The sequence below is a fragment of the Pleurodeles waltl genome, chromosome 9, assembly GCF_031143425.1.
Source record: "Pleurodeles waltl isolate 20211129_DDA chromosome 9, aPleWal1.hap1.20221129, whole genome shotgun sequence".
In the NCBI taxonomy this organism is placed as follows: domain Eukaryota; kingdom Metazoa; phylum Chordata; class Amphibia; order Caudata; family Salamandridae; genus Pleurodeles; species Pleurodeles waltl.
In genome coordinates, this window is record NC_090448.1 from 1,151,471,896 (window position 1) to 1,151,499,750 (window position 27,855).

At 44.4% G+C, this 27,855-nt stretch overlaps 1 protein-coding gene across 9 annotated transcripts in view; it reads right to left on the minus strand.

Moving 5' to 3' along the window:
• RYR3 (ryanodine receptor 3) overlaps window positions 1-27,855 on the minus strand; it is a 1,450,647-nt gene that overhangs the window by 754,290 nt on the left and 668,502 nt on the right. For 5 of the 9 annotated variants that reach the window (XM_069208992.1, XM_069208994.1, XM_069208995.1 and 2 more), the window contains 2 exons: window positions 10,470-10,584; window positions 3,011-3,140 (listed from right to left, as the gene is read on the minus strand). In XM_069208992.1, coding sequence (XP_069065093.1) covers window positions 3,011-3,140; window positions 10,470-10,584 — 245 coding nt within the window. Of the gene's footprint in view, window positions 1-3,010; window positions 3,144-10,469; window positions 10,585-27,855 lie in introns of all 9 variants that reach the window. The other 4 variants (XM_069208991.1, XM_069208990.1, XM_069208986.1 and 1 more) reach the window with 1 other exon arrangement.

A 27,855-nucleotide genomic window follows, 5' to 3' on the forward strand; every position in this document is an offset into this window, starting at 1 on the left:
AAGTTCTACCAGCAAGTCTAACTGAACAGGGACCGGTTTTATCAGCAGCTGTAACAGGGACGAGTGTAACTGTAACAGGGACGAGTTCTACCAGAAAGTGTAACTGAACATGGACAAGTTCTACCAGCAAGTCTAACTGAACAGGGACTGGTTCTACCAGCAGCAAGTGTAACTGTTACAGGGACCAGTTCTACCAGCAAGTGTGACTGAACATGGACCAGTTCTACCAGCAAGTGTAACTGAACAGGGACCGGTTCTACCAGCAGCAAGTGTAACTGAACAGGGACTAGATCTACCAGCAAGTGTAACTGTAACATGGACCGGTTCTAAAAGAAGTGTAACTGTAACAGGGACCGGTTCTACCATCAAGTCTAACTGCAACAGGTAGTGGTTCTACCAACAAGTTTAACTGTAACAGGGACCAGTTCTACCAGCAAGAGTAACTGAACAGGGACCGGTTCTACCAGCAGCAAGTGTAACTGTACAGGGACCGGTTCTACCAGCAAGTGTAACTGTAACTGGTCTACCAGAAAGCGTAACTGAGAAAGGGACCAGTTATACCAGCAACTGTAAATGTAACAGGGACCGGTTCTACCAGCAAGTGTAACTGAACAGGGACCAGTTCTACCAGCAAGTGTACTTGTAACAGGGACCAGTTATATCAGCAAGTGTAACTGAACAGGGACCGGTTCCGCCAATAAATGTAACTGTATCAGGGACCGGTTCTACCAGCAGGTGTACCTGTAAGAGGAACCGGTTCTACCAGCAAGTGTAACAGGGACCAGTTCTACCAGCAAGTGTAACTGAACAGTGACCTGTTCTAACAGCAGCAAGTGTAAGTGAACAGGGACTGGTTTTACCAGCTAATGTAACTGTAACAGGTACCGGTTCTACCAGAAGTGTAACTGTAACGGGGACCGGTTCTACCAGCACGTGTAACTGTAACAGGTACTGGTTCTACCAGCAAGTGTAAGTGCACAGGGACCAGGTCTACCAACAAGTGTAAATGTAACAGGGACCACTTCTACCAGCAAGTCTAACTGAACAGGGACCGTTTCCACCAGCAGCAAGTGTAACTGTAACAGGGACCAGTTCTACCAGCAAATGTAACTGAACATGGACAAGAGGGACCGTTTCTACCAGCAGCAAGTGTAACTGTAACAGGGACCAGTTCTACCAGAAAGTGTAACTGAACATGGACAAGTTCTACCAGCAAGTCTAACTGAACATGGACAAGTTCTACCAGCAAGTCTAACTGAACAGGGACTGGTTCTACCAGCAGCAAGTGTAACTGTTACAGGGACCAGTTCTACCAGCAAGTGTAACTGAACATGGACTAGTTCTACCAGCAAGTGTAACTGAACAGGGACCGGTTCTACCAGCAGCAAGTGTAACTGAACAGGGACTGGATCTACCAGCAAGTGTAACTGTAACATGGACCGGTTCTAAAAGAAGTGTAACTGTAACAGGGACCGGTTCTACCATCAAGTGCAACTGTAACAGGTAGTGGTTCTACCAGCAAGTTTAACTGTAACAGGGACCAGACCTACCAGCAAGTGTAACTGAACAGGGACCGGTTCTACCAGCAGTAAGTGTAACTGTACAGGGACCGGTTCTACCAGCAAGTGTAACTGTAAAAGGGACCAGTTCTACCAGCAAGTCTAGCTGTAACAGGGACAGGTTCTACCAGCAAGTGTAGCTGTAACCGGTATTGGTCTACCAGCAAGCGTAACTGAGAAAGGGACCAGTTGAACCAGAAAGTGTAAATGTAACAGGGACCGGTTTTACAGCAAGTGTAACTGTAACAGGGACCGGTTCTACCAGCAAGTGTAACTGTACATGGACCAGTTCTGCCAGCAGGTGTAACTGTAAGAGGGACCGGTTCTACCAGCAAGTGTAACATGGACTGCGTCTACGAGCAAGTGTAGCTGTAACAGGGACCAGTTCTACCAGCAAGTGTAACATGGACTGGGTCTACCAGCAAGTGTAAGTGTAAAAGGCACTGGTGCTACTTCACAGTGTAACTGAACAGGGACCGCTTCTACCATCAAGTGTAACTATAACTTAGACTGGTTCTACCAGCAAGTGTAACTTTAACAGGGACCGGTTCTACCAGCAAGCATAACTGTAACAGGGACTGGTTGTGCCACCAAATGTAACTGTAACCGGACCCCGTTCTACCAGCAAATGTAACTGAACAGGGACCGATTCTACAAGTAAGTGTAACTATGACAAGGAGTAGTACTACCAGCAAGTGTAACTGTGACAGAGACCAGTTATATCAGCAGATGTAACTGTGATGGGGACCGGTTCTGCCAGCAGACTGACACAAACCGATTCCACCAGCAAGTGGAAATATGACAGGGACCAGTTCTACCAGCAAGTGTAACTATAACAGGAACTGGGGACTGGTTCTACCATCAAGTGTAACTGTGAGAGCAACAAGTTCTACCAGCAAGTGTGACTGTGACAAGGACTAGTTCTACCAGCAAGTTCCCAGTGGGATCACTGGGAATCGCAATGGCAATCCCATCCCCCAACCTTATCCAAAGAACAAATGCTAACCACATGGCCTGTCATCACCCCAGAATAAACCACTGCCACCATGAGGTACACTCACTCAGGGTTTCCATTGGACCCCTACTCCTGCTACGCCTACTCCAGAGGTCTCCAACCCATCAATTTAATGCTCACACCCATTCTGAATGCCTCCAGCTCTTCAGAAACCTTCTCAGATGCTTGAAAACATGAAACTGTTTCCTGAGTGCTGAAGAACCCCTCAATGGAACCTTCAACGCTCCTCAACTACAGACCAATCTCCCTGCTACAATTCCCAGCCAAGGTCTGAGAGAATGTTAACCCAAACACACAATTCAGCCTCAGAAACACCATTCCTTCAACATGCTCTTTACCCTGCTCTATTTGCACATTCTCCTCCACAATAAGTCAAGTAGATGTCTGAAGTCTTGTAAGTTTCCCAAACTTCAGAGACTACATAGACATAACGTACCTAGTCCAACACTACTGTTTTCCAGCAGGTAGCTAAGATGTTCAAACATGGCTTTCTGATTCTGTCGGCTGATCCGGCAGAAGTAGCAGAGGAAGCGACAGCAGCTGGCCACCATCTTGGGGAATGCGATCTGCTGTAGGACATCAAGAAAGAGAGTAATGTTTGTGTTAGCAGTTAGAATGCTCACAGTCCCTATTGTCTTACAGAAATACATGTGAGATTAACATTGTATCAACATGCTAACAAAGAGGCCTTAAGTTGTCTTAGACTTCAAGCAAATCACAAGCCATGGGAGCAGACCTATATAGCAGCAGAACCTCAGCTCATTTCAGATGACCATTAGCCAGGATTGACTAGGGAGGACTGAGTGCCACTCTGAGAACACTGCCTGCCAAGAAGTATTACCATGCACACTTCTAAGTGGCTTTGGCACTCTTTTTGTCCAATGTGGTTTAATGAATAATAATGTGGAGATTCTGTGAGCTTGTTTGCTCTTGAGCTTCTTTTGAAGGTCTTCTACCAATATTTGCTACAAGTGTGAGCACCTGAGAGTTTAAAGGCAGTAAGATAACTGCTCTGCAGGAGTCTGGTAAATCTAGGCAGAGCACACAAAGGAGGGTGGTAGCTGCAGAAACACTGTGATAGTACTTCTGACACAAACACAGAGCAAATATCACAAAATCTAAATTCTGACTCCATGCAAGGGCAACGTGATGCTCGCTGAAGTATGGGCCTCTTCCTTTTATGGTTAAGCAACCCACGGAAGACTGACGAGAAACACTAGTATAAATTTGAGTGCTTGCACTAACATTTACAGGAAGGTCTTTGAACCACTTCAAGCTGATCACAAGATAAAATGATATGTGAATATGATTTGTAAAGAGCTTGAGTGCCCCAGCAATGGGGCTACCAAGCACTGAAATATTAGGTAAGGATAAGTTACTTACCTGTAAATCCTAGTTCTCTTCCAGGGGTATCCTCATCAAAGTCATAAACATTGAATATTCCCGCCCTTGTGCGGGGACCCCGGAGCATATATAAAATACACACATATAATACATGTGTAAAACAGCAATGCAGGCTATAATGTTAAAACAGGCTAAAATGCTTTATTTCTATGAAGTTTTTTTTTATTTTTTTATAAAAATTACAATAGAGAATAAATATCTACCCAAGCCCCCAAAACTGGGCTTAGGGAAGTAAGCAGCAGTAAACTCTAGAGAAAAAGAGAAAAAAACTGCATTGAAAAACAATGGAGCATTCTTAGCCAATAGGCTGCATGCAGGTTAACACAGGAGAACCATAAAAACTTTGGCACTGTGCCTTTAAGACCCTGAGCACCTCCAGTATCCCACCATGCCTCAGGGGTGAAGGAAAGGTGACAGTTGGTTCACAGTTAGGTCAGTTCTTTTTACGGTGACAATTTTCATAACTGATTCAAAACACAGTCTGTCCTGCACTTCTAGGAGACGTGCGTCCGGGGAGGAGGGTGGGTTGTTTAGGACTTTGATGAGGATACCCCTGGAAGAGAACTAGGATTTACAGGTAAGTAACTTATCCTTCTCTTCCAGGGGATCCTCATCAATAGTCATAAACATTGAATAGATTAGCAAGCCCATCCCTAAACCCAGCGGACTGTCCGATAGAAGTGCAGGAATAGATAGGTATTACGCAAATAGATTTCTTAGAAAGGCCTGCCCCACTTGGGCATCCGCTCTTGCATCTGAGTCTAAACAATAATGTCTTGTAAACGTATGGACAGACTTCCATGTAGCAGCCTTACAAATCTCAGATATTGGAACATTGTTAAGGAGAGCAGCAGTAGCCGCTTTACCCCTTGTGGAATGCGCTTTAGGCCGCGCTAGCAATTGTCTATTGGCTAGCTGATAAGTATTAACAATGCAAGAAACTATCCATCTTGATATTGTACGTTTAGATGCTGCCTCTCCTGTCCTTAAATGACCATAGTTTACAAACAAACGGTTAGAGTGTCTAATCGACTTTGTCTTGTCCAGATAAAATTTTAGCACTCTTTTCAAGTCTAATGAGTGTAACGCTTTCTCTGCCGGAGTCTCCGGATTGGGAAAGAACGTTGGTAAAGTAATGGTCTGATTAATATGGAATTCTGACACCACCTTCGGAAGGAAAGATGGGTGAGTTCGTAGAACCACTCTATTGTCATGAAAAACCGTGTACGGTTCTTTTGCCGACAGGGCGTGGATTTCACTGACCCTCCTCGCTGAAGTAATGGCCACTAGAAAAGCCGCCTTCCACGTAGGGTGTTGTAAAGAGGCCTTATGGATAGGCTCGAAAGGAGGGCCCATAAGTTTTGCCAGGACTATGTTCAGTTCCCACGGAGGAGAAGGCCTCCGAATTGGCGGAAAAACTTTCTTCAAACCTTCTAAGAAATCCTTGACTACAGGTTTTGTAAAGAAGGATTCCTGAGAAGGCGATTTGCGATAGGCAGTAATAGCAGACAAATGTACCTTAATAGATGATACCTGCAGACCTGACTTCGCCAGATGAAGCAAATAGGATAGTATGACATCCTCCTGCGCCTGTATGGGATTATGACCTTGCTGACAGCACCATATGTAGAATCTCTTCCACTTAAAAGCATAGGAACGCCGCGTGGAAGGTCGTTTGGACTCTTTCAAGATGCTCATGCACTCCTGTGAGAGCCCTAGGTGCCCATACTGCAGGAATTCAGGAGCCATGCTGTTAAGCTCAGAGAGGGTAGGTTGGGATGTAGAATCCTGCCCTCCATTCTGCTCAGAAGATCTGGTCTGCACGGCAGCCTCCTGTGAGGTTCTTCCGACAGGTTGAGGAGATCCGTGTACCAGAATTGTCGGGGCCATTGCGGCGCTATAAGAATCATTCTGGTCCTGAATCTGTAAAGCTTGCTGATTACTGCCGGAATGAGGGGAATCGGCGGAAAAGCGTAAAGAAATATCCCTGACCAGTCGATCAACAGGGCATTCCCTCGAGATCCCGGACGGTAGAACCTGGATGCGAAGTCTGGGCATTTCTTGTTTACTTCGTCTGCGAAGAGGTCCAGTTGGGGCCGACCCCATTGCGCGAAGATGTATTCTGTGACTTCGCCGTGCAGGACCCAATCGTGAACTGCTGCAGGTGTCTGCTTAGAAAGTCTGCTTCCACGTTCTGCTGACCTGGCAGGTGAACTGCTGTAATTGACATTCCTCTGGCCAGGAGCCAATGCCATATTGCTTGGGACTCTCGCGATAGGGGTAGGGACCTCGTTCCCCCCTGTTTGTTCAAGTAATACATCGTGGTTGTATTGTCCGTCTGTATCAAGAGAGTTTTCCCCTGAATTAGCGGCATGAAAGACTTGAGAGCGAGATGGACCGCTCTGAGTTCTAGCAGATTGATGTGGTACTGCTTTTCCTTGTCTGACCACAGACCCTGCGCTTGAAAAGGACCCAGATGAGCCCCCCATCCCTGAAGAGATGCATCCGTTACTAGGGTGTCGGATGGAAGCACCTGGTGAAACGGAGCACCCACTGACAGGTGAGGTCTGTGCATCCACCATCTCAATGACTGAAGTGCTACCTCTGGTAGCCGCACCCTGTCCTCCCAGCGACCTGTTCTTTGGCTCCAGTTGGTCTCCAATGCCTCTTGGAGGGGTCTCATGTGGAGTCTGGCATTTGGGACAATAAAAATGCATGATGCCATGGAGCCTAGTAGTGATGTCACCTGACGTGCCGTAGGTGCACTGGTTCTCAACAAGTCCTGGCACTTCTTGTTTATTGAGGATAGTCGTTCCTCCGAAGGATACACTTTTTGTATTTCTGTGTTTATGATAGCTCCTAGGTAGTGAAGATTCTGCGTTGGAGTCAATGTTGACTTCTGGTAATTGACCTGAAGACCTAGGGCTTCGCAAACTCTTAGTACAATGTCCCGATGGCTTCTCGCCTGCTCCGGAGAAGAAGCCTTTAGTAGCCAGTCGTCTAGGTATGGATATATGTATATCCTTTGTCTTCGGAGATGCGCCACCACCACTGCCATACATTTCGAGAAAACTTTTGGGGCAGATTTCAGGCCAAAGGGTAGAACTCTGAACTGGTAATGCTGTAACGCTACTCGGAAGCGCAGGAATTTCCGATGCTTTGGAGCTATTGGGATGTGAAAGTACGCATCCTGCAGGTCGATGGAGCACATCCAGTCTCCCTGATGCAGTTGAGGGAAAATCTGGTGAAGCGCTAGCATTCTGAACCTCTGCTTCCTTATGTATTTGTTCAGCAGCCGCAGATCCAGAATTGGCCTGAAAACGCCCTCTCGACCCTTCTTTGCCACTAGAAAGTAACGGGAGTAGACCCCCTGTCCTCTTTGTGCAGGTGGAACCTTTTCTATGGCGTTCTTTCTCAGGAGGGCGAGAGCCTCCTTACGTAGCAAGCTGAGGTGAGATGGATTGTCTCTGGTTGGTGGCAAGCGTGGTGGAGGCGGTTTGAAAAGAAGAGAATAGCCATGTTCGACAATATTGAGCACCCATTTGTCTCTTGTGATAGAGTGCCACTCGTGAAGATAAGCCGTAATACTTCCCCCCACCGGAGTGGTGTACAGTGTTGAGGGAAGCAAGATTTCATTGCTTGGTGGGTGCTTTCGGAGTGGACTGTTGAGGTCTGCTTGACCCTCGCTCCCTTGTGTTTCTTCATTGAAAGAGAGGGCGTCCCTGTCGCTGTTGCGACCTTTGCGACCAATGAGGGGTTTGAACCCTCTGCTGGAAAGGGCGCCTATCATACGGCCTGTACCTCCGCCTGAAATCTTTCTTTCTTTCGAGGCCCACCGCCTTCAAGGTATCCACCTCGGTCTTCATGCGGGCCATCTCTTCGTCTGCATGGGCACCGAATAGAGAGCTCCCGGCAAATGGGAGATTCAGGATGCGTTGCTGTGCTTCCTGTTTCAAGCCTGTGAGCCTCAGCCAGGAAGATCTCCTCGCACAGATACCATGCGCATACCCATGAGCAGCCAAATCCGCCCCATCCGCTGCCGCGATGATAACCTGGTTGGATACTAGGCATCCTTCTTGTAGTATCTCCTGGAAATCTTGCCTGTCTTGTCTGGGCAATTTTTCCGTAAATCTACTGAGGGAATCCCACAGAGAACGATCGTACCTGCCCAGGAGCGCAGACGCACTGGAGACCTTCATTGCTGAAGCCGCTGTCCCGCATACCTTTCTCCCTAGAGAGTCTAAATGCCTGCTCTCTTTATCCGGGGGTACCGTGGATGAAGAAGCCACCGAGTGGGTCTTTCGGGCGGCAGCTATGATCACCGAGTCCGGTGGCGGATCTTTTCTAAGGAATAAAGGGTCTTGTTCTGGAGCCTTGTATTTCTTGAGAATCCTAGCCGGTGCAGACTTAAGCGAGGCTGGGGCCAGAAAAGTGTCCATAGTTGGCTGCAGCAAGCCAGGCACCAGAGGCAGCAACTTTTTCGACACTGATCTCTGTTGTAGAGTCTCAAAGATAATCGATGAGGAGGTAGATGGTTCTGGAACCTCAATGTTGAGTTTCTGCGCTCCTCTTAGCAACACCTCGTTGAATGTGGTAATATCATCCACCGGTGAGACTCTAGCAGGTGGTGAATCTGTAAGGGTGGGTGAGTAACGCCCGACAGAAGAACCTGATGAAGACCAAGAGGGTGATCTTCTTCTTGACCGCGACCTGGATCTCCGTTGAGAGTGAGATCTGCTGTGAGACGCTGTAGCAGAGCGTCTAGGCCTCGCGGTCGGTTGGCGAGGAGCTGAACGAGCCCGTTCTGCCCTGGCTGTCGGTGATGGCGTTCTTGGTAGGGAGGCAGTAGGTGAATACATTCGCGAATACTGCGAATCTGGGGATGCCGCTGGTCTGTTGAGGCTCTCCAGCCATCTCGGAGATAGATTGATGGGCGAGACATGCCCAGATGATGCCGCTCTAGACCGAGAAGAGCCGCTCGGTATGGAGACCACTGGAGATGGTGCCTTGTCTGGCGTGGGGCGATGTTCTGCTCCCTGTGGGACAGGTAAAACCTGCTTCGACGTCGATGGCTGTTTCGACGTCGAGGGGCGCCCAGCCGTTTGTTCCTGTCTCGCCGTTGAGTGCCTCGACGTTGAATGTCTTGACGTCGAACGACGTTCCTTGGACCTCGACCTGCTCGCCGTCGTGTGCCTCGACGTGGAGCGATGGGAGGTTGACGGCGGATGTTTCTCGTGCCGTCGTGGTGAAGACGACGCCGTGTGTCCTGACGTCGGGGGGCGCACAGCCTTTGGCGGCGACCGGGCACGCCGGCGATGGCTCGACGTCGATCGTCGGGCTGCCGTCGACGGAGACCTGCCCCTGCTCTGGTGTCCCTTCGACGCCGTTCCCTTCGACGTTGGGTGTGTCGCCGTCAACGGCGATCTATGCCGGTGAGACGGTGGTAGCGACGACGTCGACGGTGAACAAACAGGTATTTTCCTACCTGTCGACGTCGACCGGGCCATTCTCTCCTGAGAATGGCCTTCTGGATGTCTGGGAAGTGAGGAGGACGATGTTCTTTTCCTCTCCTGAAGCCCATGAAGCCAGATCTTCTCTCTGTCTTTCAGAGTCCTCCTAGACATGTTCTTGCAGTACTTACAAGTGTCAGGGCAGTGACTCTGAGGCAGGCACACTATGCACAGAGAGTGGGGATCTGACTGGGCCTTCTTCTTCCCACAAGCAGGGCATTTGACAAAAAGAGAAGGCATTTTTCTGTCAGAAAAAACTTTCCTAGCTCAGACAAAGATGTTATTTGTCGAGTGAAAAATGAAAAACGCTTTTTTAAATAATTTTTCTGAGAAAAAACTCAGAAAAACTGAGAGCTCAATGCTCCAGGATCCTCTCAGAAGAAGCCGGAAAAAAGAACTGACCTAACTGTGAACCAACTGTCACCTTTCCTTCACCCCTGAGGCATGGTGGGATACTGGAGGTGCTCAGGGTCTTAAAGGCACAGTGCCAAAGTTTTTATGGTTCTCGTGTGTTAACCTGCATGCAGCCTATTGGCTAAGAATGCTCCATTGTTTTTCAATGCAGTTTTTTTCTCTTTTTCTCTAGAGTTTACTGCTGCTTACTTCCCTAAGCCCAGTTTTGGGGGCTTGGGTAGATATTTATTCTCTATTGTAATTTTTATAAAAAAAAAAAAAAAACTTCATAGAAATAAAGCATTTTAGCCTGTTTTAACATTATAGCCTGCATTGCTGTTTTACACATGTATTATATGTGTGTATTTTATATATGCTCCGGGGTCCCCGCACAAGGGCGGGAATATTCAATGTTTATGACTATTGATGAGGATCCCCTGGAAGAGAACTAATAAAACCAAATCAGAATATTTAATTTAAAAAAAAGTTGTCAAAAGAGTAAAATAAATATAGAAAAAAACTGGACACACCAGAAACGAAGTCCTTTGAGCAAGTTGGCAAGACACACAGCAAACTTTGCACACCTACCTGAGATTTGTCACCTCCCAACACATTCACCATCACCTCCATCACAGTTTCGTGCATGCCCAGCACACGCATCAGGTTGGGGTGCTGGTAGAAGACCTTGTTGTTCATTATGTCCCTAAGGTGACAGAGAGAGAAGGAAGGTTAAGTCACCTGCAGACTTTATGGCATAGTGAACAGGCCAATGCAATTATGCATCGCCTTAGCACAGTAGGGATTACCTAGGAATTCTGCAAAAATGTTTATGGATAACATGTGGTGGCTAGTGAGTGAGTATAAGAGTTTGGCAAGAGCAATGCCCTTAGAAATGAAACAACATTGTTTTTTATCAGCTCTGCTCATGTTGTGGTAAAGTCAGACAGTCACAGTCAGGAACCTTCTGACATGAAACATGTTTGACCATTAGAGAACGAGTTCTGACCCCTTACATACTTGTCTTTTTGCTATGTTCTGATTCTGTATAGTGTGCACCACATTTTATGACTGAAGCAGTCAAAACTTACACCACTGAATTGCACACTTCCAATTTGTTTGCGTTATTAGTCCTTGAAGTGCTGCAACATGGAGGAAAATGAAATATCTGCAAACAGTCATTTGTAATAAGCAAAATAAAGGTTTGGTGAGCTATGGGCAGGCTATTCTGTTTTCAGTGTTTTTTCCAATTTCACTGGGTATTTTGCAGTGTTTTCAAAAAAATATTAAATACTGTGATTATAGGTTTTCATATTTCAATGGCACGCAAATGCTGGAGGTCATGTGTTTCCACTGTTTACAGCATACTTGTACATACTTTACATACATGAAAGTGCTTTTGTGGGAGTACATTGATTATATGGCTCCAGTAGTTCTTCATACAGCAAGTAACCTACCAAGGAAATCAAATTCTGATCTAAGTATAACAGGGACACACAAGGGCTATGTTTTTGATTGCTCGAGTATATGCATTGATGTTTGCAAGTTGACATCCATGTCACTGAGTATCAGGTGTATCCTACACTGCAGTATGCCTGGTCAATCTGGCTTTCCACATTCCCTTACCCATTTCCCCTCACTGTCTGTTCGTTAAGTGCTTTCCATTACTGTACCTCTCTCCTACCTCTCTCCTATCTGTTTTGTCTCCCACCTATTGAGGCACATTTTCTATCCCTACCACTCTCTAGTACCTCCCTCCTTTTTCATCGTCCTTTCCTCAATTCTCCTTCTATAACCCACCCTGTCTTGCAATCTCTAGCCATTTTATCTCTGTTCCTTGTCACCCTTTCTCACTCTTCTTTCTCCTCCTCTGTTAATCAGGATTTTCCTTTTTCTCTTAACACATACCATTCTATTTCTTTATTTCCCTCTTTCGTGCACTTGTTTACCCTCCCCTCTGTTGCTAAATCTTTCTTCCTGCCTTCCTCTCGCCCCTCTTTGTTTTTCTTTTCCATTTTCTCACTCTCTTCTCTTTTTCATTCTATCTTTGCCTTTCTTTTTTGTGATTTTTCCGTCACTTTAACATCTGCTTTCTTCTTTTACAAGTGTATATCTCTTCTACCTCATCTTTACTCTCTTTCTTTTTCTTTCACATCCCCAGATGCTCCCTTTCACTTGCAACATATGTGTTTTTTCACCACTGTCTGCATTTTGTCTCAAAGATGTCAGTAGTGTTCATGGCCACCATCACATTCAGGACACAGTTGTAGTTTCTAAGAAAGGTTTTTCTCTATAATCTCGAACCCTACTTTTTTGTGCTGAAACTTCGGACTGTTTGTGTGTGTGTGTGCTTGTTTGTTTGTGTTAATGGGTTTAACTGTGTCATCTTCTAAGCAGTGGCGTAAAGCAAAATGAAAAGACCACCATGCAAAATGTGATGACGGTACCCCCTCAGCCTGTAATATCTCACAGATATTCAGTGAACCTGGGAGAACTGGCCCCCCTTGAAGGGCTGGGGAGCCCCCTAGAGTGTTGTGGCCCTATACTGCACCCCAGGGGCTACAGGAGCTTGTGTTATGCCCCTGACTCTAAGTTTGCAAGTGTTCTTGTCTATAATTAGAAGGTAACTGAACAGCGCACACAGGGAATGTCTTTCTTACTAAACCACATAGAAATTCAAAATGTTAATGAAAGTGGCACCTTCAATAATCAGCACAAGTCACATACCAAAAGCGAATCAATTAACACGCAGTTTTAGTTTCCTACCCTTTGTGATGATGCTGCAGACTCCGCCATGAAGCAAACAAAAAAACGAAACCTGCATTTCCAAATATCACATTTTTACTTTCCATACCCTTTTGCACAGGGAATAATGAGATTTACAGAAGAAAAATGTAGTTACCTTTGGTAACACATTATCTGGTAGAGACAAGATCTAGCCACTGAATTTTTAGATTCTTTTGGAATCTTCCACAGCCATGAGCCTGGATCTCCCAGGCATGAGCCTGGATCAGATTTGTTTCTCACAGTACATCTGTGCATTGGTAGAGGGCTTTGAGCATTTCCGTATCGACGTCGTCCACCGGTTGTAACATCGTCAGGGTCCATATAACCCCCTCACTGACGTCAGTATCTTCCGTGACTATTTTCCACACTCAAAACGTATTGCCACACATAGAAACTGCCACAGAAACAGTGTGCTTTGAACAAAAGACACCCTTGTGTCAATTAATCACTGAATTCTTAATTCTCAGTCTTGGTTTCCATAACAAAATCTTCATAGACCAAAGAGGACTCAGTTCAGTTCACAGAGCGGGGAGAATGGGAGGGTCGTTAAGGAATCTGCGGATAGATCCTGTCTCCACCAGATAATGTGTTACCAAAGGTAAGTAGCTTGTTCAACTGATAGAGCCATCTAGCAGCAGATTCCTTACTTTACAATCAGATACCAAAGCACAGTAACCCGGAGGAGGGACTGCAAACTCAGGCCTTCTAAAAAGTCTCTGAGTTTCACAAAATCTGTCTAGAACGAAAAAAAGAGACCAGACAACCATAATAACTAAGGCGAGTGATAATATAGTCTATAACATCAAAACCTGTGGAAGAAACCACAGGTAAGTAAAATCGTAAGACATGAAAACCAATGAAATAAGCTCTTCCATGTTAATCGGTCAAATGCGTGTCAGAAGAGACCCAATCACAATGAAAATTTCTAACCAGAAGAAAACTGGTATAGTACAAAAGGAATAGACCATGCATTCATTAGAATACCTATGAGTAAATGCATCCTCATTAGTAAAAGAACTGAGTAGAGGACCACAGTAATAAAAGTTCATAAAAACGTTAATAGCATGGAGATTGCATCACTCATGATTGATACCATTAAAATAAAATCCCTAGAGGAAAAGTGGTTTAGAGCAAAGCAAAACCCATAATAATGTAGGTGAGCCTTAACATATTTCTTGACCTAAGATCGTTGGAAGGAACGACTTATAAGAAGTCATGAATATTTTAAAACTTGGAATAAGGGAAAACCATGTTAACATGACCAAATGGTGTTAGAGGCGAACTAACAGGATGATTATTAACTACTCGCTCCTCTAAGGGCATGTGAACCCATGCATGAACATCTCATAGATACTATGGAGAGGACCACAGCAATGAAATCACAAAAATGAAGAAAATATAAATAAAAAGCTTTTCCCATGACCATAGGACAGTATTACCAACTGAGATAATGAATGTAAATGTATTTGTTCTTACATGTAGATCGAAATTGCTTTACTATCCTGCTGGAACACAGAGCAGCAAGCATGCTATTGAACAATCCCTCAGACCTACACTATAAGAGACAGATAGAATGTTTATCTCTTGGAGAAAAAATGTACAACTGCCCTCTTTAACAAGGAGTTAAAGACAACAATAGCAACCATTTTGCATATAAATATACGTTTCCCCCGGAAAAGTAGCTAGAGGTGATAAAACATCTTCAAGATATTATTATATATATAGAAATGTAATACACAAATACCCATGCAGTAACAAACAAAATATATACATATATTTCTACTCATTATATATATAGTCACTGAAAATACATAGGTTACAGGGATGGTATAATTAGGTTGATATTTTACCCATACAAGACCACAAAAATTCGGCAGTTATAGTTATACTTATACTTATGTTAAGAAACTATAACCCATTGCCCAAAGTTACTTTACGGTACAAGTTATAGTTTATTTTGATAAGTATAACTATAAGTACAACTATAACTGCTATGGTTTTGTATGGGTAAAACATCAACCTACCTATAACATCCCTGTAATCTTTGTTTTTTTCAGTGAATTTCTATGGTTTTTTAATGCACACATATTCCTGTCAGGTTGCGGCCAGCCAATTAGGGCCTTGCTTTTCCCCAGGAACGAAGAGGATCAGAGGAGGATCCTTAAATCCACAGATCGGCGTAAACAAAAAAATGGGCAATGTTTTGCCCATGAGGAGTCCGTAAGGGACCCCTCCATGTGTCCTATGCGGTCAGGATACTTGCATCCTGACCCCTTATATGGTTTTTAGACTATTTTTTCCACCGCTATTACTGTTCAAAATCCCTATTGAAAAATGAATGGGGAAAAAGCGTTTTGGGACATCCTTTTTCTCAGGCACCGCTTGATGGTTCACCCCAAAACTTTTCATAGAGACGCTGAAGTGAGCGTCATATTTTTTGGGAACATTTCGTGAAGATTCATCAAACGGCACCAAAGTTATTAGCAAAACAAAAGACACATTTTCTATAGAAACTAGGTCCTAACTATATCTACTGGCAACTGCTATATATATATATATATATATAAATCTATATATATATATATATATATAAATCTATATATATATATATATATATATATATATAGATATACAGGGAGTGCAGAATTATTAGGCAAATGAGTATTTTGACCACATCATCCTCTTTATGCATGTTGTCTTACTCCAAGCTGTATAGGCTCGAAAGCCTACTACCAATTAAGCATATTAGGTGATGTGCATCTCTGTAATGAGAAGGGGTGTGGTCTAATGACATCAACACCCTATATCAGGTGTGCATAATTATTAGGCAACTTCCTTTCCTTTGGCAAAATGGGTCAAAAGAAGGACTTGACAGGCTCAGAAAAGTCAAAAATAGTGAGATATCTTGCAGAGGGATGCAGCACTCTTAAAATTGCAAAGCTTCTGAAGCGTGATCATCGAACAATCAAGCGTTTCATTCAAAATAGTCAACAGGGTCGCAAGAAGCGTGTGGAAAAACCAAGGCGCAAAATAACTGCCCATGAACTGAGAAAAGTCAAGCGTGCATCTGCCACGATGCCACTTGCCACCAGTTTGGCCATATTTCAGAGCTGCAACATCACTGGAGTGCCCAAAAGCACAAGGTGTGCAATACTCAGAGACATGGCCAAGGTAAGAAAGGCTGAAAGACGACCACCACTGAACAAGACATACAAGCTGAAACGTCAAGACTGGGCCAAGAAATATCTCAAGACTGATTTTTCTAAGGTTTTATGGACTGATGAAATGAGAGTGAGTCTTGATGGGCCAGATGGATGGGCCCGTGGCTGGATTGGTAAAGGGCAGAGAGCTCCAGTCCGACTCAGACGCCAGCAAGGTGGAGGTGGAGTACTGGTTTGGGCTGGTATCATCAAAGATGAGCTTGTGGGGCCTTTTCGGGTTGAGGACGGAGTCAAGCTCAACTCCCAGTCCTACTGCCAGTTCCTGGAAGACACCTTCTTCAAGCAGTGGTACAGGAAGAAGTCTGCATCCTTCAAGAAAAACATGATTCTCATGCAGGACAATGCTCCATCACACGCGTCCAAGTACTCCACAGCGTGGCTGGCAAGAAAGGGTATAAAAGAAGGAAATCTAATGACATGGCCTCCTTGTTCCCCTGATCTGAACCCCATTGAGAACCTGTGGTCCATCATCAAATGTGAGATTTACAAGGAGGGAAAACAGTACACCTCTCTGAACAGTGTCTGGGAGGCTGTGGTTGCTGCTGCACGCAATGTTGATGGTGAACAGATCAAAACACTGACAGAATCCATGGATGGCAGGCTTTTGAGTGTCCTTGCAAAGAAAGGTGGCTATATTGGTCACTGATTTGTTTTTGTTTTGTTTTTGAATGTCAGAAATGTATATTTGTGAATGTTGAGATGTTATATTGGTTTCACTGGTAATAATAAATAATTGAAATGGGTATATATATTTTTTTGTTAAGTTGCCTAATAATTATGCACAGTAATAGTCACCTGCACACACAGATATCCCCCTAACATAGCTAAAACTAAAAACAAACTAAAAACTACTTCCAAAAATATTCAGCTTTGATATTAATGAGTTTTTTGGGTTCATTGAGAACATGGTTGTTGTTCAATAATAAAATTAATCCTCAAAAATACAACTTGCCTAATAATTCTGCACTCCCTGTATATATATATATATATTTTTTTTTTTAAAGGGACCTTGGTAAAGTGGAGGAAACCAGGGTGAAAATGTGACTGATACTGAATAAGACTCGTCTACAGATGAACTAGAAAACTTGTTAATTATGCAAAAACATAAAAACCTTTTCACAAGATTCTTACAACGAACCTGTTCGATTTTGTATATTCAGTATTATGATAACGCTTTTTACATTGGCACCCAACTTACAACAAGCAGAGTCAGTTCAAATGAAAACAGTTGTACCTAGATGAGGCTTTAACATATAAATGCACAACAGACATAAATATGTTCATAAAGAAGAAAAAATACCTCTGACGAAGGAAACCCCTTCGAAAAGAAGGAAGTCTTTTAATACAAACACAAAAGCGCAGAGTAACGCCTAAGAGCCACTAATATTAATATTTACAGAGAGAGAACGGAATCTACAGAGAGACACTACTTCTCAATGAAGATCCATGACAGCCTGACACAAGGAAGGAAAAAGAAGAATAATGTCCAAAGATCATGCCCATACAAATGTCTACACTAAAGTGTAGAATATCCAACAAACTATGATGGCTATCTGATATAAAACCTTTAAGACCAAAACAAAGAAAGTCTTAACCTCATTGGTGCGGGCATCGGCCACTGGCCCACACTACCTCCCTGGTGCGGGTCACCACCAGTGGCGACACCAGGGAGGCGGTTCAAAAATCCTCCGGTGCAAGGCACCAGAGGATTTTCTTTTTTTTTTATTACCCCGGGAGACGCGGTAGAACATCCGCGTCTCATCCCAACCCCCCACCCATCTGTGATGTCAGCACAACGTCACATTTTTCCCCACCGGAGCAGCGCCAAGGAAACGCCCCTAGGCACCAGGGATCTTGTTTGGGGGGTTCGGCCACGTGTAAATGGGCCGCTCTCTCCCTGTGGGGGCACTAATTAAAAAAAAATATATATGTTGGGGTTCTTCTGGGGGAAGATTGCACCCCCCCCCCCCGGATTCTGAAAAAAACTTTTTTTTTCTTTCAGAATAAAACCCCGAAATGGCGGGGTTGGCCCTTCCTACACGGGTCGACCCCTGGGGGAATATAAAGTATAAGGTTTTCCCTGGGGGGGGGGGGGGGCGATAGCCCCGAGGGTATATTTATAAACAAAAAAGAAAATTTTGGGGTCATTCTTTTTTATACATCTGTGCTTTGCAATGGGGTCACGATCAGCCCCAGGGAATGCATAAATGTACACAAAAAAAAAGAAGTGATGCAGAGAGTCAGTCTCTCTCTCTCTCTCTCTCTATATATATATATATATATATATATATACATACATATATCACTTTTTTACATGTGTTGTTTTCCGGGAGCCACGATCGCCCCCCAGGGAAACCACACACATAAAAAAAAGTGATATATATGTAAATATATAGAGACAGAAATAGATCTATCTTTGTCTAGTAGCAGTTTTTGCGCCATAAGGTAGCGCAGATGGTTTACACGCATGCTGCAAAGGATATACATGTATCTAGCTGAGTGGATTAGTAAAGCCAGGCATTACCTGTGCTTTAAAACAAATGAAATGTATGTGGAGGGGGGCTATGGAGATATGAGGGGCATTTTTGCTGGGTGGTAGTGAAGAAGAGCATAAAAATTTCTGTCACACTGGGTGTCACCAGTGCTGAAGGCAGTGATGATGGGTATGTGGTAAGATGAAGTAATAGTGTGTCTTTTTGGTTTTTTTTCAGTGTCTTCAGCGAATCTGCAGAATCAGAGAAAAAGCAAAGGTAGGGTAACAACATTTACTATTGGACACATCACACACACCTACAAGCAATTTTGTGGCTCTATCTGCCTTCTACGTAGGCTAGTACTTTAGAGGGACAGTTTAGTCAGTAGCAGAGATGGCATCTCGTTGGATGACTGCTGCTCAAGCCCTCGCTCAGATTATGGAGGATAGCTCTGAGGTAGGATCAGAGACTGAGACAGCATCTGAGGGAGAGTACAATGTGGCAGAATATTGGAGTGATTTTTCAGGCGGCGGAATATCATCCAATGACACCTCTTCCAGTGATTCTGAGGGAGACGATGATGACAGTCATGCTGTCTCTTCGCAAGCACAGTCTGTGCAGCGGGACAACAGCGGGTTAGCCGAACCCAGAGAGCAGGTGCGTGCGGCCACAAGCACAGAGAGAGTGCTCTCTTGGCAGCCCCCCGATTTAGTTCAGCCCCAAATTCCACCTTTTACTGATGATGCTGGATGTAAAGTTGATACGGCCAACTTTTTGCCGGTCGACTACGTCCATCTATTTTTGGATGCTGACTTCCTTCAGGAACTTGTGCACCAAACAAATCTGCGTCCAGACCAATTTCTGAGGGAGCATGGAGGAACTCTAGGGCCCTGTTCTAGGGCACAACAGTGAACTCCCACTTCGCTGGGGGAGTTGAAGATATTTTTGGGCCTTACGATCAAAATGGGGTTAGTGCAGAAACCCACCTTGCAGTCCTACTGGACGACTCGCACAGTTTGGGTAACCCCATCGAGGTTGAGTCCGCCCAGGTACTATCACCTTACCTGGGTGGGACTAGGTGGTCATATGATAAAGCACAACACTATAATGTGTGTGAGACCACCTAGTCCGTAAAAGGAACTCCCTCTTAAGCACAGCCACTTCTTACACCTTCATCCGAGCCGGAGATTACGCGCCAATGTAGTGCATCCAGACAGGACCAAATAGTCCCCCTCTCTCTATGAATCCCCACACAGTTTGTGGTTGTACAGCTTCTGACTTAAACAGGAGTGTGTGTGTGGGGTTGGTTTACTCCCGATACTATCTTTTTGTGGTATTGTTGATGGAGAAGGACATCTGCAAGAACAACTCCTTGACCCGGCTCGCAACCAGTCTTTGGTTGGAGAAGGAGACCATGACCAACAAAGACTGGGACGGCTCCGACATCCAAACAGCTGGAAGCTTCATACGGCTCTCCTGCAGAACCTTCAGCTGGAGACGCTGACATGAGTTGCACTATTCAGTGTCATGGTGCTCCCCAAGGCACCACATACAGAGTGGGGGTCCATAGCCGGCATTTTGTCGTCCACAGGACAGAGTCTTAAAGCCTGAATCCGTAGACAGTAAAAGCACACTGTTCCGTTGCCTAAAACGTCGAAATAAGCCAAAAACGGCATAACCAACCCTTACCACATCCACGTTGCAAGCACAGAAAAGAAGGAACGGACATTGGTGCATCGGCGAAGAGGTTATATGGACTCCGCTTACGTCACAGTCAGTGGACAACGTTGATATGGAGTCATGTGACTCCCCTACCAATGGGCAGATGTACTATGGGAAAAACCTTTCCGGATCCAGGCTCACGCCTGGGGAAAAATTCTAAACTAAGAAATCTGTGGCTAGATGTCTCCAATCAGATAATTGAAATAGTAGCTATGTGGAGGTGACTCCAAGTCATCCGTCTTCAGAGCTAGCTGGGACGCCTGTTTTGTACTGATTTAGAACCTCATCTGCTGTAGAAAGAAATATAATCTCACCATCAGATGGAAATTCCAAGATCCTCATGTTGGACAACTTTGAGGTAGAAGAATTCCAGTCACATACACCTGATACTTGGGAGTAGCTCTCAAGGCTACACATCAACAAACATTGACCACCTTGTCTTGGACAGAACTTTGGGCCTGATTTAGAGCATGGCGTATAGGTTACTCTATCACAAACATGCCAGATATTCCATCAGCCTGCCCTATTGTTTGATGTACAGATTTCTCTGCCCCAACTGCAGAGTCTCTGCAGTCATAAAATTACTATTAGTAAAATTTAACTCATAGGGCCTGATTCTAACTTTGGAGGACGGTGTTAAACCGTCCCAAAAGTGGCGGATATACCACCTACCGTATTACGAGGTCCATAGGATATAATGGACTCGTAATACGGTAGGTGGTATATCCGCCACTTTTGGGACGGTTTAACACCGTCCTCCAAAGTTAGAATCAGGCCCATAGTTTGGGAATACCAAAAATAGTAAACTTACTCAAAAGTGAATCAAGCTCTTAGTTGAACTGTAGGCAGTGGTCCAAAGGACCACTGGCAACACGTCAACAAACTTAAAAAATAAAAACAAAAGTTTTTTATAAATGCAGCCTGCTTCATTTAAAGACAATGGGCTGCATATAACATAAAAGTTTGCTTTCTTTAAAAGCAGTCTCAGACATGGTAGTCTGCTGAACCCAGAAGGCCAGCATCCCTGTGTTGATCTCCAACCATAGTGAGTCACATTTTGTGACCCATCTCATTAATATTCATGAGGTGGGCTGGATTGCAATGCACTATGATACAAAATTGCATGTAGGTATTTAGGTCCGTTCTTACAATTCTTTGCTGCTCATAAAAGTAATGATTACAAGTTGTAAGTGTTTGGCCCTCTTCAAACATACAATATACAATGTAATATATCACTACCCACATCTCACCACAAACTGCTTTGCTTTTTGCAAACCAGTTGGTGTGCAAATTGCACATTCATAGTTTGCAAATGGGAATAGTACATTGGGCCCACAGTGTCCAACTCATAAAAGGGCTGAGTAAGTCTAAAAGCATTAAAAAAAAATCTCTGATTCATGTAAACTTACTCATTGTATGAAAGTCACAACAAGTAAAAAAAGTAACCTTACAAAAATCATAGTGCATGGACTTGTAGAAAATGACACATTCTATGCCAATGCATAACCTTAAATAAGCACAGTTCACATTAGTGTCAAAGTAGCCGGCCTACTGCTGAAAATACATCATAACATGTTTTCCCTGTTTCACATCATCTTGCCTTCTGCCCCATCAAACTGATTGGTGTTTGGATGTTTTGCACTATTAGTAACAACACAAAAGTTGGTGTGAGATAAGATTGGGAAGGTATGTGAACCTTCTGGTCAAACTTCTACTTTTTGCACAACTAAGTTCAACTTAAGTGTACAAAAATGTTTTGTGAATGAGAACTTCAGAGATTAGTCAGGATCCTAGGCATAATGGGCAGCATCAGGCTTGTCTGGTGAGAATGCAGCAGTCTCCAAGGGAATAACTGTGATAGTGATGCAGTGGCCTACAGGGAAACTTGGTGAATTTAGAGATAGTATAATTTCTCTGACTGCATGCCGTCATTGCAGAATGTTCACCTGTCAGACAAGCAATTCTTTTAGAGGCATCTATCTCTCAGACAGCTTCCTGATTTCCTGTCCACCTCTGGACACTTCTAAATTAAAAAAAACACCTCTTGTCCTTTGGCAGCCTGACAGCAGTAACCTATTGGAGCTAGACAATCCTTCAAGTCACCTCTCATGAGAAAGATGATCATGAGAGACAGCGGGAATTCGATTTAAGTAGAAGGTGGCTGCTTTGCACTCAGTCCTTACTTTCACATTACACTACTACCCAGATTCAGAATCAAGAAGAGGTGCCAAAGTTGAGCAAGCTTTTCTGAGGAATATTTTTGCATAGATCTCATATATTCTCTTCGTTCCACCACCTGATGAACGAGGTTATCAGTGGCAAGCCTCTTGTGAAGAAGGAAACATTTCCTACCTGTTATTCTACTTCTCCTTCTGTGAAAAATCCACTGAAATCATAAGCAACCCTCCCTTCTCTCCAGTGGAAGGACAGAAATCTAGCAACTGTCAATCTCAGGCATGATGTAATATTGGTAGTATGTGCTTTATTTAAGGAACAGTGACATTTTCAAGCTTTTTTAGTCTGCAGCCTATTCAGCTACATTTTTTTGTTTAATTTTTCTTTAAAAAAAGGCATGTGAAAGTTTTTCTTGTTGCTAGTCTGTTTTTAGTGACCTTTCTCTTTAGATTTGAATTGGCTACTTTTGTAAAGAAGCTTAAATGAAACTTGGCCAATATACTCTCAATAGGTTTAGAAATAGTTTTAATTTTAAAAAGAAAACATATGTTTTTTAGTGAAAGGTCTATATCACTATTTTTAAAAGTCATCTGGAATCCAGCAAGTAGATGGGACTACAAAGGGGACGCGCGTACATTTCACGAAGGGGCAGGAGCCCTTTAAACTTTTCCCGGGACCGCAGCCTCAGCTTCTGATTGGGCGAGAGGCCCTTATCTACATCACAGCGTGCCCGCAGCCGCAGGACGCGCGTACATTTCACGAAGGGGCAGGAGCCCTTTAAACTTTTCCCGGGACCGCAGCCTCAGCTTCTGATTGGGCGAGAGGCCCTTATCTACATCACAGCGCGCCCGCAGCCGCGGGACGCGCGTACATTTCACAAAGGGGCAGGAGCCCTTTAAACTTTTCCCGGGACCGCAGCCTCAGCTTCTGATTGGGCGAGAGGCCCTTATCTACATCACAGCGCGCCCGCAGCCGCGGGACGCGCGTACATTTCACGAAGGGGCAGGAGCCCTTTAAACTTTTCCCGGGACCGCAGCCTCAGCTTCTGATTGGGCGAGAGGCCCTTATCTACATCACAGCGCGCCCGCAGCGCGGGACGCGTGCGGGCGGCGCCCGGGCAAAGCCCGGGCCAAGGGCGGGCCCGTCCTTCGCCCGTCATCGACAGGAAGAGGCTGTGCTGGGCCCCCCCTCTTCAAATACTTGTTTCTTCGTCCTCCCAGCGCCCACTGCCTCCTTATCTAGCAAACCAAGCCGATAGGGAAAGACCCAGAAAGAAGTCTAGTCTGATCGAGCAGATCAGATACGTTCCCACCCTACAAGTGGACCTACCAAAGGAGGGCTAAGCCACCCCTATTCTCCCCCCTCTTATTTTATTAGGAAGGGTCTCTTGCAACCATAAAACATGGGTAAAAGGAAGCACTCCAAAACACATAACACAACAAATTTAAAAGACAGCACATCTATATTAAAATATATCTCAGGGGCGATGGGCATGATAGACAAGCAAATCGCCACTGTGGAAGAGAAAATGATGGGGCCTAAAGACCACTCCCTTGAATCATTAGTTTCCGTGGAACTAACTAACAACCCCCCGCAGAGTAAACAAGGCGACGAGCATATAGAACCAAGATATATTAACGGATGTATTAAAGACACCTCTAATCTAATCTCCTCCTTGGATGATACTTCTCCCGTGGCCAAACGACCAAGGAAACCAGAGGTGGGCTTGGAGGATAAGAACCCTATGAAACCCCCAGCGACAGGCACAATAATCACCCCAGCCACAAAACTACCTAAGAATTCAGTCAGGAAGAAACCTATAAACAATGTAGGAGATACGACTAGATCACTTCTTATAAACCTTAATAAGCTAGTAAACACGTTGAAATCATCCATAGAACTTACCCTTGACTCCATGCTGGAGCGATTAAAGGGAATGGAGAATAAACTCGAGGCAGGACTAGGACTAATAGAGGCCATACAACAAACAGATACACATTACGTACTAAAGGATCCAAATACTCCATTTCCGATCCCAGCTCAGGGAAACAATACCCAATCTCTCCTGCAAAACAGGGCAAAAGATACACACCCGAACGCAGACCCCCTGAGAAAGACATCAACGCAGGCACAAGCATCCAATTCGCACCCAACTCTTAGGCCTGTATTCCCTACTGCCACAGCTCAACTTCCCTTGCCTGATCAAGTAGTTCCAAAACCAAGACTAACTAAGAGAACAGACAATAGCACATTGAGGACAATGAACTCCTACCCTCATGTAAACCCAGGGAGGAATATACAAAGTAGATTTGAATCCCCAAATACACGTTATTGCCCAAGTGATCTATTACACCTCCCTCCGGAGGCTACTCCATACTTAGTAATTCTGGCCAACGTCCCATCTCTAAATGACCAACAGACAGAATCATGGATAGCTCTGAGAAATAAGGCCCTCAATTGGATAGGTGTCCGTTTGGGCTTAGGAATGGAGGGGCCCCTCTTTGAAAACATAAAAATGGTCAGGAGAATCAAGTGGATAGGTAGCAGCAGGAAAGTGCTGGAAGGCGATTGTGTGGTACTTTCATTCAGGTCACCAAATTTAGTGGACGAAATCATCCACAACCTAGGAGCCAAACAGATTCCTTCACAAGGTATCTCACTACTACCCTTAGGTTTCTTTTACCAAAGCCCAGAGGGACATAACCCCATAGGCCCACAACCAGCAAGGGTACTCTCTAATACACCAGATTTTCCAACAGGGCGCAACAGATTTCATACCCTCACGGCCCTAGAAGATACTGATTGACTTAATAAGAATCAGACAGCTCCAGAAGAACAATCCCAGATAGAACACAAATCAGGGCGGGCCTCAAACGAAGGACAAACATCACATATAACAGATTCCATAGTAAACAGCCCCCATACTTACCCAACCCAAAACAGTGCCCACAGAATTTCACCCCAGTCATTAGATGACATCACATCTGTCGGTACACCAGCGGACCAGCTAGGTATCTCTAAACAGAAAGCAGAGATTGCTATACTATTCTGGGACATTGCAGGTCTAAATAATAAATTAGCCAATGAGGCTTGGGTGAACTTTATAGAAAAATATTCATGCATATGTCTCCAAGAGACGTGGACGACGAGCCCCCTTCACATTAACGGTTATAAAACATTTCACTCACCAGCTGCCCCGTCTAGTCACGGAAGATCAAAAGGGGGTCTATGCACATACATCTCTAACAAGCTACGACTACAAAACTTAGAGATGAAATTCACGAGTCTATACTATCAAATGATAGAGGGCAACTTGGATCATAAGACTCACCTAGTCCTCATTAACTTTTATAATAATGCAATCCCAGGAGAGCTTGTCAACATTCTAACGGAGATGGGTAATGACCTTAAAAAAATAACAAGCACCAATAACAGCCGGGAGATCTTCATGATCTGGGGAGGTGACTTCAACGTCCACCCCTGTAAAGAAACTTCTGACAAGGTTTGTGGCTGGGATTCTGAGGGCGTTGGCTTAAGTCTCCATTTTGCACATAACACCCAAGGAGACGCATTAAACTTACTCGCACAAACCCATAATTTATCCTTTGCAAATGAATTACACACTGCTGAATCAAAGTTTAATCCAACATACAATGGAAGGGGTGCAAATACTGTGATTGATTATGTCTTAATGTCAACCCATTTCTCACACTACCTCAAGAAAGATCGCAATTAGCGATCACTACTTCCAGAGCCTCAACCTCCTAGTAACCCCCATAACACCTGATAGAGATGACAGGCCCACCCCGTTAGATGATACTGAGTCAACGCCACATAACAAATACATCCTGAAATGGTCACAGATCGACCCCGACTTCCTCCTCAAACAGCTACTAATTAACTGCAAGTACGCTTTCGCAGACTGTTTAAGTGAGAACATAGACCCAGGGCGACGTTTGAACGCCTTTATATTGATCATGCAATCTATAAAGAAAGCCCTAACCACCAGAAGGGGTAACCAGGGAAAAAAAGGGCCACCGGTTGGTTTGATTATAATTGCTCACAAGCACATAAGAAACTGAAAAAAAGCTCTAAAAGCCCCAAAAAGATCTTCATCCGAGATACGTAAGTGTAGACAAGAATACAAAGCAGCAATGAAGGGAAGGAAAATATCCCTAAAAAGAACCTTGTGGGAAACTCTTCATACAGCTAGCCGCACAAAAGATAATATTCTTTTTTGGAAAACCATTAATGCACCTATGCTTGGGGATAGAGACCCCCCCAGAATGGAAATAGTGATATCCGAAGAAGATTGGATAGCACACTTCTCCAAAATATATGCGCGAGTCAGCGTAGAGAACCCTACACTGTCCGCACATGATCAAGCCCTACAGGAAGGCACACGCCCGTTAATAACCCCGCAATTTAGCCTTGAGGAGGTAGAGGAAGCCATATCTCTAAGCAAATCAGGAAAAGCTCCGGGCCCCGATGGCGTCCCGATAGATATATACAAGGCCAACATCCACCTATGGGGCCCTGTACTAACGCAGTCACTAAGGGACATTTGCACCCAAGGTCCCCTACCATCTTGGCGAGATTCTAATATAATTCCTATATATAAAAAAGGTGACCGTCTCAACCCAGCCTGTTATAGACCCATCTCTCTGCTGGATTCAACAGCTAAACTAGCAGGGAGAATTATCTTGAATAGATTGCAAACATGGGCAGAAGAAAAAAGAGTCTTATCCCCTGTCCAATATGGATTTCGGAAAGGCATTGGGACAGTGGAACAAAGCCTGAATCTAAGCATCATTATAGGAAAATATACAAGGATCAAAGAAGGTAATCTGTACCTGGCTTTTATTGACCTATCATCAGCATTTGACTGTGTACTACACGACAAGTTATGGGACATTTTAACCAGCTTGGGGGTAGAACCAGCTATAATCCAGTTTATACGAGACATGTATTCAGGGTGCAGTGCAAGAGTGAGGTATGGCCTAAAGGGGGAGAGTACACGCCCTTTTGGCATATTTAGAGGTGTGCGCCAGGGCTGTGTTCTCGCCCCATTCCTATTCTCGATGTATATAAACAACCTAGAAAACGTATTGGCTACTAACTGCAACGATCTACCCCAAATAGGCAATCGCGCTGTCCCGGTTCTACTCTATGCAGACGATGCAGTTCTAATGGCCAGGACCCCGCTAGCCCTACAAAAATTATTAACTACTTGTATCACATTCATGTCACAACTGGGTCTCACTGTCAATCACTCAAAAACATTCATTATGAATTGTGGTGGGAAATGCGGAAAATCCTACAACATTACAACTGCGGAGGGGAGAGTAGAAACTGCGCGTTCCTTTTCCTATCTGGGCTTAATGTTTGACAATCAGGGCTCTTGGGCCAATTGTAGGAAGTCAAAAAAAGCCCAGCTTATAAAAACAACGATGGCCATAAGGTTTTTTTCTAAAAGAATAGGGGGGATTACTCCGCCAAACATGATAAAAATTTACAAAGCAAAGTGCATCCCAGCAGTCACGTACGGGTCCGGCATCTGGGGACATACTGATTGTAACCTAGTACAGACGGTTGAAA